Here is a 16678-nt window from a genome sequence, read left to right on the forward strand (position 1 = left end):
CCCATCCCAAGGGCAATTATACCCCCGGCCCCGCCCCCGCAGTCCCAAGAATCAGGCTGAAACACCAGAGTAAAAATTGTATTTACATGACACGCAGTTATATGAGGATTTAAAGAACAAAACAAAAACATGGCACAGGAAGGAAAGGAGCTGGCAGTCAGGAGGGGCCTCAGCGCTGGCTCGCGGCGAGACCCAAGATGTTCGCCTGCAAGACAGGAGGGAAGGGGAGAGCAGCGTTAAAGCTGGGGGCAGGGCACAGGCCGGAGAGGAGAGGGCCAAGCCGTGGGCTCACCTTCAGGAATGACTCCATCTGTTTCCCGGATATGCCCTCCACGCGTTCCAGGTCCTCCACCTGGAGAGATGGCAGCGATGGGAAGGGGCTTCTCCCCTCCTGCCCCACCCCCCAGCTCCATTCCAGGGCCATCCTCCCTGGGCCATTACCTGGCTGAAGGGGCCATGGAGCTCCCTCCAGCCCACGATGAGCTGGGCCTTCTTTTGGCCAATGCGCTGCAGGCTGCGCAGATCCCGGGCAGAGCCTTCATTCAGCAGATCTAATATTTTTTGGCGCCCATGAGCCAGTAGCTCTGGGCTGATCTGTAGCTCCCAGCAGTCCTCAGCCTTCTCCTCTGACTCTGAAGCATCCAGGGACTCCAGCTATGAGGCAGGGGGAGGTGAGTGACAGAAACAGAGTTTGCTATTCAGCCCATGGCAGCAAACTGCTTTAGACTCCTCTGCCAAAGATAGGAGCCTAACAGCAGCTATCTCCCCGCCCTCCGTTGCCTCTCTTTCCCTCAAGTGTCTGTCCACAAACCCTTCTCTCCAGTCAGTTACTGGGCGGATTCTCATTTTGCCCAATTTGTGAAAGAGTGTTGTGAAGATCAAATGGGTTAAGGAACGTAAAGCATATAGTAAGCTCTTAAATCTGCCTCATCTCTAAAAAGGAACGAATAAGCTCTCTTTCATTCCTAGGAAGGCACACAGAAGGTACTCAGTAAATGACAGCCACGCCCCCCCACCCCATCCTCTCAGTTTTTAGGTAATTCTTCCAGTGTTGTTTCATTTCTTGAGTGCTTAGGTCACGTTTCCCTGGGTGTACTCTTCAGTTTGTGGAGTGGGACTCAGGCTACTGTACCTAGTAAGTGGCTGCTGAGGGTGAGAGCCACCAAAGAGAAAGGGAAGTAACAGGTGATAGATACCCTCTCTGCTATTCATTGGAAATGCCCTGAGAGGTATCTCCTTCACATTCCAAGGGTAAGCAACTTGTAAATAGCTGGTGTTTTAACTCCATGGCCAGTGCTCTTCCCCTTAGAGCTCACTACCCTTATTTCTCCACTCCAGCTGTAGCTCCAGCTGCCAGCTGCACTCACCTTTCTCTTCCGGCCTTTCTTCTTCAGGATGTGGATCTCAGCATTTGGGGATGCTGCCTGCTCCTGAACTAAAGGCAAGAATTGTGACCCGGAATCATGGCAGAGGTTATTGCCCTCCCTTACTTGGGTCTTCTATTCCTGATTCCCCGGTTCCTCTCCAGCCCAAGTGAACCTCTTCTTTTGTGGTTCCCACAGAACTTTTCTCACACCTGTATCTGCCAGTAGTCTCAGCTGCTACTGCATGGTACTCAGTCACGGCCCTGACCGTACTAAGTGCCTGAGCACATAGCACCAGGGCCCTATTTCAGATGGTCCTCACCACCACCCCCTGCCTTCCCCAGGGTTGCAGTATGGTGGGAGTACATGAATGACATGATGAAAGCTGCTCTGAACACCTCCCACCTTTCCAGGATCTGTCATCTGGGCCCTCCTGGCTCCCACAGCCAAACTTACTCAGTTGTAAGGGCATCACCACAGCCTTTTTGAGGGGCTTTGCTACAGTGACTGTGCGGCGGGCAAGCGGTCGGAGCATTGTGGGAGATGAGTTCTCTTTATCCTTTGGGTCCACAGCCTCCTGGGCCAGAACCTTGGCTTCCAGTTCTTTTTGCTTCATCTTAAGCCTCTGTTGGAAAGGATCAGAGAGACATGTGACCCAGAACAAACTTTCGGGCAGCTTGAAGGAGGTGGGTTAGGAAAGTGAGTGTAGGGTTCTGAACCCCTTGCTGGCAGGGCGAGGACCAAGGAGAGAAGCTGCCAGGAGACAACTGGAGCCCAGTATAATGAAGGGCTTTCTGATGATCAGGGATGCTCAGAAGTGGAACAGGACCCTTTGTGAAACACTGAAGGGAAGGGACTATTCAGGCATAAAGTCCTAACTTAATTTGAACTGGGTATTGGGAAATGACAAGGTCTTACATTAGTTCCTTTTGCCTGGATGTCCACTCCTCACCACCTCAGAGCTGACCTCAGTTGTTTTTCAAAGTCCCACCACGTTAAGGACATTCAAGCAGAAGCCGGGGACAAAGGGTTCCAGTGTTAGGCTAAAAACTAAATGCTGGTGCAAGTTTCTGCTGCCTTTCCCTGTCTGAAGGTGCTCAGATGGCTTCTCTAGGCCCGAAGGAATCCCAGCCCCCATATCCCCCACACTTACCTCAATCTCCAAATCCTTCTCCTCCATTGTCTTCATGAGCACCATCCGCTCTCGCCTTGGGGTGTTCAGCCCGTGGGTCCCCTGGCTCCCCTGGGAGCCCAGCAGACGGTCCAAGCTTAGGAGGCGCTCCAGAACAGCGGGGTCCATGCTACTTAGCTTCTGTAGGGGGCTGAGCAGACAAAGGTTACTCTGCACCTGGCCTATCTCTCATCACCCTCTCTGCAGCAGCAGGATTCCCCTCATGATGCCTTCTATTGCTATATTCCGGGGGTCCACACTCTGGTGTAAACTTGCTGGGCAACCCTGAGCAAGTCAACCAGACTTTCCAGGTGCTCGGCTTCAGCAGGTGAATGCGGCTCCATCACTACTTGCCCAGGTCACCTCTCAGAGTGCCAGGAGATCTGACAGGAACAAGCGCTTTGTGCACACCTGAGTTCCAAGCCTTCAGGCTCTAAGACACTGCCCCACCCTGCCCTGCAGGCACTCGCTGTCATCACAGAAGACGGAGACTGTGAGGTGACAGCAAGGATTGTGAATCGGTTTCTTTGAAAGAGCCGTTGGGGAGAGATTCACAGTGGAGGTCATCTTCAGCAGGGCTTTGAAAGCCACTGGGGACCAAATGCCAAGCCTTCTTCCCGTGGGCAGTAGGAAAGGCCTCTTGGAGCTGAGTCCTGACTTAATCTGAGCATGACAATGCCTAACATTTGTTCCTTCTGTCTAGAATTGTTTCTCTCCCAATTATCATTCAAAGTCAATTGGACACCACCTTTCCCATGAAACCCAACTTGACTATGTAACTTCCTTCCTGTACTGTGAAGCTCCTCAAGGACAGGGACTGCCCTGTTCCTTGGGCCCAAGGGCCTAGGAAGAGCAGGATCAGAAAATCTGGGTGAACACCAGAGGTCATTCCTTCCCGGCTCTCACAGAAGCAGCGAGTCCTTCCTCACCGCACCCTGTCCGACCTACTCTGCATCATCTGATGTTCCCCTCTTCTCTCCTTTCCTGAAACCTGAGCCCCTGAGGTCAGGGTCTGACCAGGGCTGATGGGCCCCGTCTCTGGGCTTACCCAGGGTACCTGTCTGGCAGAGACTTTGCCTGTTGACATGTAACACACATCTGCAAGGATGTATGTTTCTCTGAATTTACGCACACAGGACACGGGACTGCTGACAGGTAGCTTGAGAGGACAAGATTGAGACGGGGTTCTAAGCAAACACCCTTTCCTGTGCGCCATCCAGCCTCAACTGTGGCAGCTCCCTTAGCCCCCGCCATTCTGGGGAGGCAACTGCAGTCTTACTTTTGCCGGGTTTCTACCCAAGCCCAAATAAAGCTTCTCTAAACTGTCTAAGTCTGAAGACTAGTGAACAGAAGTGACCTCAGGAGGTCAAGGATTAGTACCTATTCTGCCCCCAACTGCTCTGGTGGCCAGACAAAGCAAGACCCTAAATAGCAGTGACCTAAGGATTTGTGCATCCAGGGCCATGCGGTGGGGCCTTCAGAACCAGAGAGAGAGGCCACACACACACAGAAGGGTCTAAGTTGAGAGACTTTGGATAGAGGTTACAAGCAAAGTTAGGACAGCAACGGGTTCCTTGCAGAGTCATGGAGACGCTGGACTCTAATGCACAGACTGAGAGGTCTCAGGGAGACAGAGCTCTTCATCTCTTTTCTCTTTGCTTTGCTCTTATCCTCTAGACATAAAAGGCCTGATCTAGATTACTCCTTGAGTCAGAAGTTAAAGTGCTCATCCTTGAAACAGCTGCTTCCAAATGTGAGGTTTTGCTGACTGCCTGAAGGGGCTGGAAAGTGGAAAGGGAGGGGCTGGGAGCTCCAGGAGGAGGCTTCCTTCGGGCCCCAGACGGACCGCAGCACCAAGGCTAGAGACAGCTCGACACTTCCAGTGAGTTCAGCAGAGTAGGGCTCGAGGTGAATTCGAGGAGAGAGGAACAAGTTTGCAGCACAAGGATCGGACTACTCTCTGCATCTAACCCAGACACGACAGCAAAGGGGACATCCCCCTGGCCCCCAGCCTCTGCTCACCTGAGTTCCTGGGAGGCTGAGGCTGGAGCTGCTAGGGGCTCAGGACTCCCAGTCTCCTCTTCCTCAGGGCCACGGGCTCTCTTTGCCTCTGACGGGCCAAGCAGTTCTTTCTGGGACAGTTTAACGGGTGCCAAGACTAGGAAAGATGTGGGGCGGGTCAGCCTCTGTGCTGACGCTGGGCAGCTTCAGCACGCTCCCCGGTTGTCCAGATCTGCCCTTTGCACTCTGGCCAGTCCCAGTCCTCACCACGAAGCTGTAGACTCTCATTGGTAAAAGGCCGGTTGATCACCTCCTTGGACCTGGCAGCAAAGTTGAGCGCAGAGACTGTATCTAGGTAGAAGCGTCTCTCGGGGGCAATGTTGGCAATGAGGATGCTGTGGGCTGAGCCACCCAGAGAATCCTGAGGGATGGGGATTGGGCAGGATAGGCAGAGATCAGAAGCCCCACGTTTCCATTCCTTGACTGAAGTTCCCCAGCCTCCCACACACCTGAGAACCTTCTTCTCCAGCCCCTTGTCACCCCGAGATGGGTGGCCTGACCTGCAATAGGCGAGTCAGCTTGCTGTCTCGGTAAGGCACGCGAGGGAGGCCCTGGTTCAGCGCGTCCACCACCTTGCCCAGTACGAAGAGGGAGGAGTTGATGGCTCCACTTTCCTTCAGCCGCAGACCCTTGTTACCTGTGCGCCGGTTGTCCTCGGAGCCAGCCAAGTCAATCAGGTAGAGTTTACCCTCCCGCTGGCGAAATGGGGCCAGACGCTCCCGCTGCTCCACCTGGGGTTAAGAGCAAGGGCCCCCAAACTTAATTCACCCTCTAGGGGCTTCCCATTTCCTCCCCCTGTAACCGGCCCTCACCTTAACCAGGAGCACAGCATGACTGCGGGAGGAGCGCTGGTTGAGCCGCGTGGCTCCCACGGTCCGATTTCTACTGGCTGGCAGGAAGTGCTGCTCAAACTCAGCAAAGCTGGTGATGGGCTTCTGCGTGAGGCCCGGAATCAGGATGTTTCCCCGACAGTCTTCTCGGATCACGAGGTCTCCCGATGCAGGGTCCAAGAGGTCTAATACCTGTTGGAGCAGGGAGAGGTAGGGCCAGTTCTCCAGACACAGGCTGCTTACTTCCTGGGCACCAGTCCCCTCCTTCTGCTGGCCTGTCGGAGGTGTACCACCTGCTAACCCAACCTTGTCTCTCCAGGTCTCTCGTCGTTGCTAGGGCAGAGCTTCATCGTCAAAAACTGGATCTTATTCTCTTTGACCTTTGTCTCTCCCCACACCAAGCAGAGTGGGGCCTCACCTTTTCCTGGTAGATCTCTAAGTAGGACATAGTGACAGAGAGCGCCCATGGCCGGCCCTCGCCACCCTCCTCCCTCGTGAGCTGTAGGAGGTCCATGAGAGCCCGGGGAATCACTCCCGGTTGCTCTGGGCTGCCCAGCATTGTGTGCGTCTTCCCTGGGGAAAGAGTGAAGATTGCTGTGAGATCTTCCTCCCCGCTCTTGAGCCCTCTCAGACCCACAGCTGCTCTCTACCTGGCTCCCTCACCTGCCCCTGTGGGCCCATAGGCAAGCACACTGGCATTCTGCCCTTCCAGCAAGTGCCTGAGGATGGGCTGCACTGATCCAGCATAGATGTCCTGCTGAGAGCTCTTCTCCCCATAGAAGGCATCAAACCTGCAGGCACGAAAGAAAGAGGGAATGACTGGAGGGTTCCATCCTGCCCCAGACTTAGAGGGCAATATTGGCCTCGGATTTGAGTCTCTGTCACTTTTCTTGCATAAAGACCCTAGAAAGCACGCACTGAACACCTGTTGTGCGCCAGTCCCCGTACCAGTGTTAGGAATACAGAGATAAGTCTAACGCCCAGAACTCTGGGGAGTTCTGCAGTCTGGTGGGACAGAAAGATAACCATACTTGGCTGTGATTCAGGAAGTGAAGAGGAGGACGCACTAGAAAGAGTAACTGATTCTGCTTAGGAAAGAGGATTTTGCCAGAGAGAGAGGAGAAAGATATTCCAAGTATCCAAAATAGCATGCAGACAAGGCATGGGGTGAAACGTCAGGGCTTCCTGATCTTTTTCCCCAAGACAGCACCCACGGCAAGGAGTATCTGTATATCAGAATGGAGCAGAGGATGTTGCCGATGACAAGAGGAGACTCCACATGCCGGTGATCCACGTTCTGTACTCTGGAGAAGCGGTGGCTGAGGCCACAGCAGAGATGAGGTTTTAAGGGGGACTGTGTTGGGGGCATGAGGCTGGAAAGAAACAAGTCAGGTTGCCAAGGGGCTAGAATGAGGTTGTCAAACGTTTTCTACGAGGAGCCAGAGAGTAAATACTTTCGGCTCCGTGAGCCACAGGATTCCCTTTGGCAGTGGTTCACTGCCGTCATCAGAGTCGGGAGCAGCCACAGACCGTATATAAATGAACAACTGTTCCAATAAAGCTTTTATTACAAAAAAGACTCCCGGTCAGATTGGACCTGCAGGCCGTAGTTTGCCACTCCCAGCCTCGAACGATGAGCCAAAGAGTCTGACCTTTCACTCTCCAATGGAGTTTTAAAGTAGTTGTTGTGCCTGTGAGCTCTTTCCCCAAATCTGGATGGTCTTTTCTCCCACTGCCTAGCTGCAGCCTGGGTTGGCTGGCTGGCTGGTCTGTGTCCCCCCCGCAAACCCTTCCTACACCTCTCTGACCCTAGTTGGGGCTCCCCTGCTCACCGTTGCTACTCCTTCCCCTTTCCCTCTTTGTGCCCATTTCCCCCACCAGACTGTGGACAGTAATGTGTTTGGTTCAGCCCTCAGCCTTCCCCCAAATATCCTCCAGAGGACCTGTCAGAGTGGGCACCCAGGAACGTGTCTGAAAGACCAAACGAAGGTGTGAGGAACAAAGCTCTGCTAAGGAGGGAGCAAGGATCCTGAAGAAACTTCTGAGAAACCATGTGGGCAGTGCTAATGTGAGCAGGCCTAGGAGAGAGGAGAGGGGCGGGAGGGCAGAGTGGCCTTAATCTTACTGGTATTTGAGAGTCTCCTGGTGGTTCCTCCAGTTGGCAATCTCTAGGGAACAGCTGTCCAGGCCACGCACACAAGGGGGATCCCCTGTTCCGTCTGTCCCATCCACAAATGGCCGCAGCCGCACAGCCACCCTAACTCGAGCTGGAGGTGGGCGCCGGCCAGCCCCCACCTTGCTTAGCCGACAGCGACCAGCACCTAGAGGAGAGAAAGGAAGTTTTTAGGCGTGAAATACAGCAGAGTCTTGCAGGAAGAGCTGCTTGACACAGCTGAGCTCTGAAGGATGAACGGCAGCTTCCCCGGAGTATGGCCGGAAGTTGGGGGAGAGAGATTCTCCGCCAACCATGTCACGTACTTAGCAAACATTAACATTTAGTAAGCGCCGACTACATGCCAGACATGCTTTAATCTTCACCGTGTCGCTGAGGCAGGTTCTATTCAGGCCATTTTGCCAATGAAGAAGCCCACAGAGGGGCAGCAGCTCTTCTGAACACCGCAGTATGTTATGCCTAGAGCCTGTGCCCATTACAACTTGTGTCATGGCCTACATTTTGTCTTTTTGCTCCTCAAAAGAAGCAGAGCCTAAAAACAAAACAAAACCCCAGCATCTTGAGTAGATTAGAGACCCTCTTTACCTTGACAGAGGGGCAGGGAAGATGGACTGGAGGTGGATGCTGAGATCCTGGAGACACCACGGGAAGCCCAAGGCCCCTAGTTTATTTCCGGGAAATTCTTTCCACCCTGGCTGTACCGTGGGTGGAGGCCCCAGTTCCTTCCTTGCTCTACGAGTAGGTCCAGTGGGGTGTAGATTGTCAGGTTTACAAAAATGACCCAGAAGATCTTGTTAAAATGCAGATTTCAGGGGCGCCTGGGTGGCTCAGTGGGTTAAAGCCTCAGGTCATGATCTCGGGGTCCTGGGACCAAGCCCCATGTCAGGCTCTCTGCTGGGGCGGGAGGAGCTTGTTTCCTTCTCTCTCTCTCTCTCTGCCTGCCTCTCTGCCTACTTGTGATCTCTATCTGTCAAATAAATAAATAAATAAAATCTTAAAAAAAAATGCAGATTTCAGGGGGTGCCTGGGTGGCTCAGTCGGTTTAGCGTCTGCCTTTGGCTCAGGTCATGATCTCAGGGTTCTGGGATCAGGTCCCAAATCAAGTTCCTTGCTCAATGGGGAGCCTGCTTCTCCCTCTGCCTGCCACCTTCCCTGCTTGTGCTCTTCTCTCTCTCACACACAAATAAACAAATAAAAATCTTTAAATTAAAAAAAAAAAAAAAGATTTTGCTTCAGTCTCTGGAATGATGCTTAAGGTTTGCATTTTGTTGGTTTTTTTTTTTAAGATTCTGCATTTCTAACGAACTGCCAGGTGATGTGGATGCCGAGCTTTGGGGTGCAAAGGTGTTGTAGACCAGCATCTTCTGGGGTAGTTGTAAAGATTAAAAGAGTTGGGGTGCCTGGGTGGCTCAGTTGTTAAGCGTCTGCCTTCGGCTCAGATCATGACCCCCAGGTACTGGGATCGAGCCCCATGTCAGGCTCCCTGCTCTATAGGAAGCCTGCTTCTCCCTCTCCCACGTCCCCTGCTTATGTTCGCTCTCTCTCTGTCTCTCTCTCCGTCAAATAAATAAATAAAATTTAAAAATAAATAAATAAATAAATAAAAGAGTTGACATTAGCCCCCACCCAAACCATCAATGAACTGCCTGACTTTCTGTGCTTCTATTTCCCACCTGAGATTTATAACATATAATTATATTTAAGTGTATATACACATAAAACTTAATGACAGTTTTTCTCTTGATGGGGATTATGTGGGTTTCTTTTTTATGTTACACAATTCTGTAATGCTGTAATGTTTGCATTAAAATAAATAACACTGTGGACATCTTCATTTCAGAGGAATAAGGTTGAGAGGCAGCCCCTAGTCTCTTTTGTCCCAGCTCAGTGTGCAAAAGGCATTAACACTCAATCCTTCCCTAGTGTAAGCTTTCTGTCTGGTTTGCTTCCAATTATTAAATCTAAGTCATTAAGAAAAAGATTATGAATATTTTATCAGAAAACACAAGATAAAACTTTGATAAAAAAGCCTGTTTGGTTGGGGCGCCTAGGTGGCTCAGGTAGTGATCTCAGGGTTCTGGGATCAAGCCCCACGTCAGGCTCCCTGCTCTATGGGAAGCCTGCTTCTCCCTCTCCCATTCCCTGTGCTTGTGTTCCCTCTCTTGCGCTCTCTCTCTGTCAAATAAATAAATAAAATCTTAAAAAAAAATTTTTTTTAACAACAATCCTCTTTATTTTCATAAAGACTGAATGAGCTGAAAATATCTTATGAGGAAAGTATTTCTTTGTTTTATGTTGGAGGATACCACACTATAGTTCACAGCTAACAGCAGAATTCTTTTTTTTTTTTTTTAAAGATTTCTTATTGATTCATTTGAGAGAGAGAGAGAGAGAATAACTAAGCAAGAGGGAGAGAGAAAAAAAATCTCAAATACTCCGCACTAAGCACAGAGCCCGAAGCAGGGCTTGATCCACAACCGCCAGATCATGACTTGAGCCGAAACCCAAGAACTGGGACACTCAACCAAATGTTAGGTGCCCCTAACAGCAGAATTCCAACCAGGCTGGTATCGGTGGCCAGCACAGAAACAGCAAGACTAAAAGGTGGACAGACGACCCTGCTGAGAATCTTACACACAGCAAGCATCCCCGTAAGCAGATGGCCTACAAGAACTGGGCCTCTGCTTCTTCACCTGACGAATGAAGCCAGGGATTCCACATTCCGGTTTACAAGGCACTTGGGCATCTAGTTTTCATTTGATCCTCATGAATCCTGAAAGTCAGTAGCCAGTCAGTAGAAACCTATAGATGTACCCATGCAGATGAGAAAATTAAGGTGCAAAGAGGTTCACTGACTTGTCAAAAATGCGTGCAGGGGCTTCTCCTTGCCTATCTTTCCCAGGGTTTTTGGAAGAACAGAGAGAGAGGGCAGATACAGAAGAATTTACGGAAGGTTTTTTGTTTTTGTTTTTTTAAAGATTTTATTTATTTATTTGACAGACAAAGATCGCAAGTAGGCAGAGAGGCAGGCAGAGAGAGAGGAGGAAGCAGGCTCCCCGCTGAGCAGGACCCCGGGACCATGGCCTGAGCCAAAGGCAGAGGCTTTAACCCACTGAGCCACCCAGGTGCCCCGCATTTACAGAAGTTTAAAGGGAAGGGGAAGTCTGTGGTGATATAGAAAGAGCATAGACCTGGGTCAGACAGGTGAATTTAATTTCTAGCTCTAACACTTATTAGATTGTGACCTTGGGCAAATGACTTAACATCCATGTGCCCTGGTTTCTTTGTCTGTAAAATGGGGTGAGGTGGGCCTTGCAAAGGCTTAATGAGAATGAAAAGAAGTAACATGTAAACTAGCCTACAGTGAGTCGGTTCATTACTCCAGGTAGGATGGCCTGGGTTCAAATCCCAGCTCTACCACTTACAACTAACTAAATAGGGACGCCTGGGTGGCTCAGTTGGTTAAGCAGCTGCCTTTGGCTCAGGTCATGATCCCAGCATCCTGGGATCGAGTCCCACATCGGGCTCCTTGTTTGGCGGGGAGCCTGCTTCTCCCTCTGCCTCTGCCTGCCATTCTGTCTGCCTGTGCTCGCTCGCTCTCCTCTCTCTCTGACAAATAAATAAAATCTTTAAAAAAAAAAAAAACTAACTAAATAAACTGGGGGAAATGATGGTCTATTCCTGTGCCTCAATTTCCACACCTGTAAAATGGAAATAAACTAAAATCCGTACTCACTGGGCTGTTAAGGTGGTAAATAAGGTAACTGATGTAAAAGTGCCCAGAATAACATTTGGCACATCGGTAAAAGCTCAGTAAGTGTTTTATCTTATTTTGTATTCATCTTTCACTTTCCAAATGTGGAAGGTTCAGTATAGAGGTCAGGTAACTTGCCTATGGCCAACAGCTACCCAGTGACAGAGCTTCCAATGAAGGTCTAACTCCAAAGTTCATTATATGGGCCCCCAGTCCTCCTCGCGCCCCCCCTTGTATGGAACCCCATAGGCCTTGGAGTCAAGCGACAAGTTCTACCTAACAGCTGTGTGACCTTGGGAAGGCTTCTTAACCTCTCTGAACTTCAGTTTCTCTTTATAACTGTATCTACCCTCATAAGATTGTAAGAAGCCACAGAAAGAATGTACACACGATGTTTGGCTCCGTGGCTGGCAGTAGGCGCTCAGTAAACATTAGCTATTGTTCTTACACTCCTTCACTCTTGCTACTCACTCCTCCAGGCAGCACCAGCTCACGTCTGCCCTCACCATTCTGCAGGGTCACCAATGACCTCCTTACCTGCTAAATCCAGTAGACATGCCTGACCCTCATCCCATTTGACTTCCCAGCAAGATCCAATACCCTTGAACTGCTTTCCTTCCCAGTTTCCATGCCAGAGAATGGAGGGACACAGCTCTCTGCTCACCCTAAGTTTCCACCAATCTTAAATGTTTTTTCCTAGGCTCCTTCTACCAGCTCTCTAGCACAGGGTTGCTCAACTTGGGCACTATGACTTTGGGCTGGACAATTCTTTGTAATAAGGTGGTCCTGTGTGTTGTAGGGCGTTTAGCACACATATGCTGGACACATATGACAGTGGCATTCCATGGGCCACCCCCCTCATAACAACCAAAAATGTCCCCAGATATCACAAATGTCCCACAGGGAACAACACTGCCCCTTGTTTTTGAGAAGTGCTACTCGGATTCATTTCATGGGCATGGTCCCAGGCTTTCTTGGCTTCAATTACTGTCTTAAAGCTGATGACTCCTAGTCCCTACAGAGCAAGCGAAGGCAGACGCCCAACTGACTCAGCCACCCAGGGGTCCCTAACTCTTCCTTTATTGATGAGGAAACTAAGCCACAGACATCGTCTGTCATTGGCCTCTTTATACATCATAAATAAGAAATCACTTGGGGGGTGCCTGGGTGGCTCAGTCATCGATCCGCCTTCAGCTCAGGTCTGAACCCTGGGATAGAGCCCCACATCAGGCTCTCTGCTCAGTGAGGAGCCTGCTTCTCCCTCTCCCTTTGCCTGCCGCTCCCCCTGCTTGTGCTGTGAAATAAATAAATAAAATCTTGAAAAAAAAAAAAATCACTTGGTGGTCTTTTCATCCAGCTGAGGCCTAGTAAACTGCCATCTAACCTTCGAACCCGCTTCCAGTATCACTTCCTTAAATAAAATCCTCCCAGAATATCCAAGGGTTTACTTACTTCAGATTTTGTACTCTCTATAGCAGTTTATACATGCCTATCATGGCTTTTCATGATAGTATATATTGATATGACTCTTTTGAACAGATTATAAGCTTGTCTGGGGAAGGGTCAATATTCTCTCAAGCATTTTTACGATATTTACTATGCAGCAGACACAGTGAGTCTTGAAAAGGTGAGGGATGGTTGGCTTCAAAAACAACAATGTCAGGTGCTCGGGCATAAGAGTTAAGAGGCTCTAGAGTAGGTCTGCCTGAGTGCAGATTTAGACCCCAATATTTACTAGTAGTGTCAACTCTGAGCAAGCTATTTACATCGATGCCTCAGTCTCCTCCTCTGTAAAACAGGGACAATAACAACCAACCACCTCATAGTATTGTGTGACGATTAAATGATTCATCACCATAAAGTGCTTACAACTGTGCCTGGGACCTAGCAAGGGCTCACCATGCGTCTGACATTCTGCCAAAAAGCTTTCTCCGCAGGGCCTGACAAACACAGGACACTCCAATCAATGACTATGGTGCCCGCCATAATCACTGACCAGAACTCAGTGTACAGGAAGAGAGCAGAGACATATGTAAACAAACACATACAAGATTCCGAATGTCCCAACAGCCTTTTCGACCCTAAGATAGCATTGACTTCCAGGGCTAGAGGGAAAGGAAACAGTCCCTTATTTCCCTGCTGCGTGATCTCAGCCCACCTTATGCTGTCAACAAACACCCAGCTGCGGCGAGTCTGAACCTCCGCCAGCCCTCCTCCATCCCCCAGGGATCTCCCCTCACCCAACAGCAAGTCTTATACAGAACCCTTGCCGCAAAACGCGCACCCAGCTCCTTTCTTTTGGTCCTTACGGTTAAGTGTCAGCTACTTTTCGCTCGCTTACTCACGTCATCTCCCGAGATGGGGGTCACTGTCCCCATTCGACAAAGGAACTGAAGCTCACATAGGAGAAGTGCGCTAGGCTCAAACAAAGCTCTAGTGTTGGAATCGGCTCTTAACACGGTCCACTGACCCGCGCGTAGAGCTGGAAACAGTGAGCAGGAAAAAGCCAGGGGGGCTGACCCGCTCCGGACGGCCACACTGCCACTCTCCCCTCCCCTCCTCTGCGCCGTTCCGGCCTCTCCCCGACAACCCGCGGAGCCGAGACCAGACCCCGTCGCGTTACCCCACCAGGCTCCAGACTTCGGCGTCCCGCGCAGGCCGGGTTCGCGTACCTGAGATCGCCGAAGCCATCTCGCGTCGCCTCAGCTGCCCCATAACCCCCGCGTCCATTCTACTCCCTCCGTTGGCCCGCCTCTCCCATTCGAATTTCCCGGTGCCCCGCCCCCTGTCCTGGGCTCCACCAATCACACCTACTCGCCGCCGGAAGTCCCTGTTGGAGGTTCTCAGCTATTCCGCCCTCTAGGGTTCGCCTCAGGGACCTGCAAGAAAATGTTTCCGCTGGCGGAGGACGCATGCGCACAGGTTGGCTACCAGACTGTGTATAAGGCACCGCCCCCGCTGCTGCTTAAACTCTGGCAGTGGGAGGAGCTGCTGGGCGCTGCTGGGCACTGGACTCCTGTACCTTCTGGCTTTCGGGTTTCCAGGCATAGATATGCGTAAGTGTAGACTTGTCGCCTCGTTTTTCCCCCTCAGCCATGAATTTTGGTACGAATCAAGCGCTGATCGAAGGCACTCCATCGACTTACCCCCAAAGTTCCCTGAATCGAATACAGTTTTCGCTATATTGGTGGCAGAAGGGGTGATTATATGAAAAAGGAAGAGGGAAACACGGGTTATTCTAAGTGAGCTTCATTTTCTGAAGTTTCTTGCCTCGGGTTGTTTCGCGCCCTGTGGGGTGGAGGGGGGGTCTTTTTTGTGGATTTCGGGACTTGAACTCAGTGCCAGTCAACGGTACTTTACCTTCTGGTCACTTTTGTCACTCCTGGAGGTCTGGACCACGCTCTCTGCATGTAGACAGTCATGACGGTGCACTCACCTCTTGCTGAGCCCAGATACGCCAAGTGACCTATGTATCGTCTTATGTCAAATCTGAGCACAGGAGACCAGCGCCGATGTTATTTTGTAACTCAGCACATCTGAGTGAGAGTTAAAGGCGTGTTCGATCTTTTAACTTGTCGTTTTCACTACGGTTCCACCCACCCCACTCCTGTGGTTCACTGGTCTGTGAAGTAGCTACCTGTTCCTTCTGGAAGCTTAACCAGGGATGAATATTTATCTTTGAGCTCCTGGTAGGGCCCTGGCTTAGAGATTAGGTCCAACCCATTAAAAAACAAAGTAAGAGATGCCTGGGTGGCTCAGTCGGTTAAGTGGCGCCCTTGGGCTAGGGTCATGATCCCTGTATCCTGGGATCGAGTCCCACATCGGGCTCCTTGCTCGTAGGCGAGCCTGCTTCTCCCTCTGCCACTCTGCCTGCCTGTGCACTTGCTCTCTCTCTCTCTCTCTGACAAATAAATAAAAATGAAATCTTTTAAAAAAAAAAAAAGTGTTAGACCAGTGGTTCCCAAGTTTTTTGGCCTTGGAATCCTTTTACATTCTTAAAAAATGAGGCACCAGGGGTGCCTGACTGGCCCAGTCGGTGGAGCATGCAACTCTTGATCTCAAGATTACTTAAAAAACAATTTATAGATTTTTTTAAAAGATTTTATTTATTTATTTGACAGACAGAGATCACAAGTAGGCAGAGAGGCAGGTGGGGGCGGGGGGGTTCGGGGAGGGGGGAAGCAGGCTTGCAGCTGAGCAGGGAGCCTGATGGGGTCTGGATCCCAGGACCCTGAGATCATGACCTGAACCAAAGGTAGAGTCTTAACCCACTGAACCATCCAGGTGCCCACAATTTACAGATCTTAAAAAAAATAAAAATTGAAACCCCAAAGGTCTTTTGTTTATATGGGTTGTGTCTATTCCATAGTTACTGTATTAGAACTTAAAACAAATTAAAAATATTTATTCATGCACTTCAAAACTGCAGTAACAAATCCATAGAGACAGAAAGTAGATCAGGGCTTTGGTGAAAGGGTGAATTATGACTATCGCTATTAGGTATGGAGTTTCTTTTTGGGTGATAGAAATGTTCTGGAATTAGTGTGATAGTTGTACAACATAGTGAATATACTGAAAACCACTGAAGTGTACACCTAAAGATGGTAAGTTTTATGTTGTGTGAATTATATCTCCATTTACTTTTTTTTAAAGATTTTATTTATTTGTCTGAGAGCAAGAGAAGTGGGAGCAGCAGGCAGAAAAGGCTCCCTGCTGAACAAGGAGCACCATTTGGGACCAAGTCTCGGGATCCTGGGCCAAAGGCAGCTGCTTAACCAATTGAGCTATGCAGTCCCTTTATCTCCATTTAAAAATCTGCTTGAGGGGCACCTGGGTGGCTCAGTTATTAAGCATCTGCCTTCAGGTCAGGTCACCATCCCAAGGTCCTGGGACCAAGCCCCACATTGGGCTCCCCACTCAGCAGGAAGCCTGCTTCTCCGTCTCCCACTCCCCCTGCTTGTGTTCCCTCTCTTGCTATGTCTCTCTCTGTCAAATAAATAAATAAAATTTATTTATTTATTTTTTTTTTAAGATTTTATTTATTTATTTGACAGAGAGAGATCACAAGCAGGCAGAGAGGCAGGCAGAGAGAGAGGAGGAAGCAGGCTCCCCGCTGAGCAGAGAGCCCGATGTGGGGCTCGATCCCAGGACTCTGAGATCATGACCCGAGCTGAAGGCAGCGGCTTAACCCACTGAGCCACCCAGGCGCCCCAAATAAATAAAATCTTAAAAAAAAAAAAGAATATAAATAACATTTTAATTTTAAAAGTAACTTTTCCAAAGGAAAGAAAAAAAAATAGAAGAATGGCATTGTTTTACATTTTT

The 16678-nt window shown here is 50.0% G+C and overlaps 1 protein-coding gene across 2 annotated transcripts; it reads right to left on the reverse strand.

Annotated features, from left to right (window-relative positions):
- Positions 1-64: 64 nt before the first annotated feature.
- KIF22 (kinesin family member 22) lies at positions 65-14132 on the reverse strand. Of its 2 annotated transcripts, XM_047713684.1 has the most exons (14): positions 14026-14132; positions 7552-7747; positions 6090-6217; positions 5845-5999; positions 5409-5618; positions 5097-5327; positions 4804-4957; positions 4558-4693; positions 2518-2686; positions 1821-1989; positions 1368-1435; positions 442-654; positions 293-352; positions 65-205 (listed from the first exon to the last, which is right to left on the reverse strand). In XM_047713684.1, exons 1-14 carry the CDS (start codon positions 14081-14083, stop codon positions 170-172), a joined length of 1983 nt encoding a protein of 660 aa, XP_047569640.1. In that variant the 5' UTR covers positions 14084-14132; the 3' UTR covers positions 65-169. The 2 variants fall into 2 exon arrangements, with proteins under 2 accessions (XP_047569640.1, XP_047569638.1); XM_047713682.1 differs by having other exon boundaries at positions 65-352.
- Positions 14133-16678: the final 2546 nt, after the last annotated feature.

Source organism: Lutra lutra, chromosome 18 (assembly GCF_902655055.1).
Source record: "Lutra lutra chromosome 18, mLutLut1.2, whole genome shotgun sequence".
Lineage (NCBI taxonomy): Eukaryota > Metazoa > Chordata > Mammalia > Carnivora > Mustelidae > Lutra > Lutra lutra.

Excerpts from the sequence above, each read along its gene's own strand:
- KIF22 (XM_047713682.1), bottom strand. The coding sequence starts at position 14,083 with ATGGACGCGGGGGTTATGGGGCAGCTGAGGCGACGCGAGATGGCTTCG. Across the intron at positions 1,990-2,517 it reads AGAAGGATTTGGAGATTGAG|AGGCTTAAGATGAAGCAAAA; the intron begins GTAAGTGTGGGG and ends CCTTTCCAACAG. Across the intron at positions 1,436-1,820 it reads GGTGATGCCCTTACAACTGA|TTCAGGAGCAGGCAGCATCC; the intron begins GTAAGTTTGGCT and ends TCTTGCCTTTAG.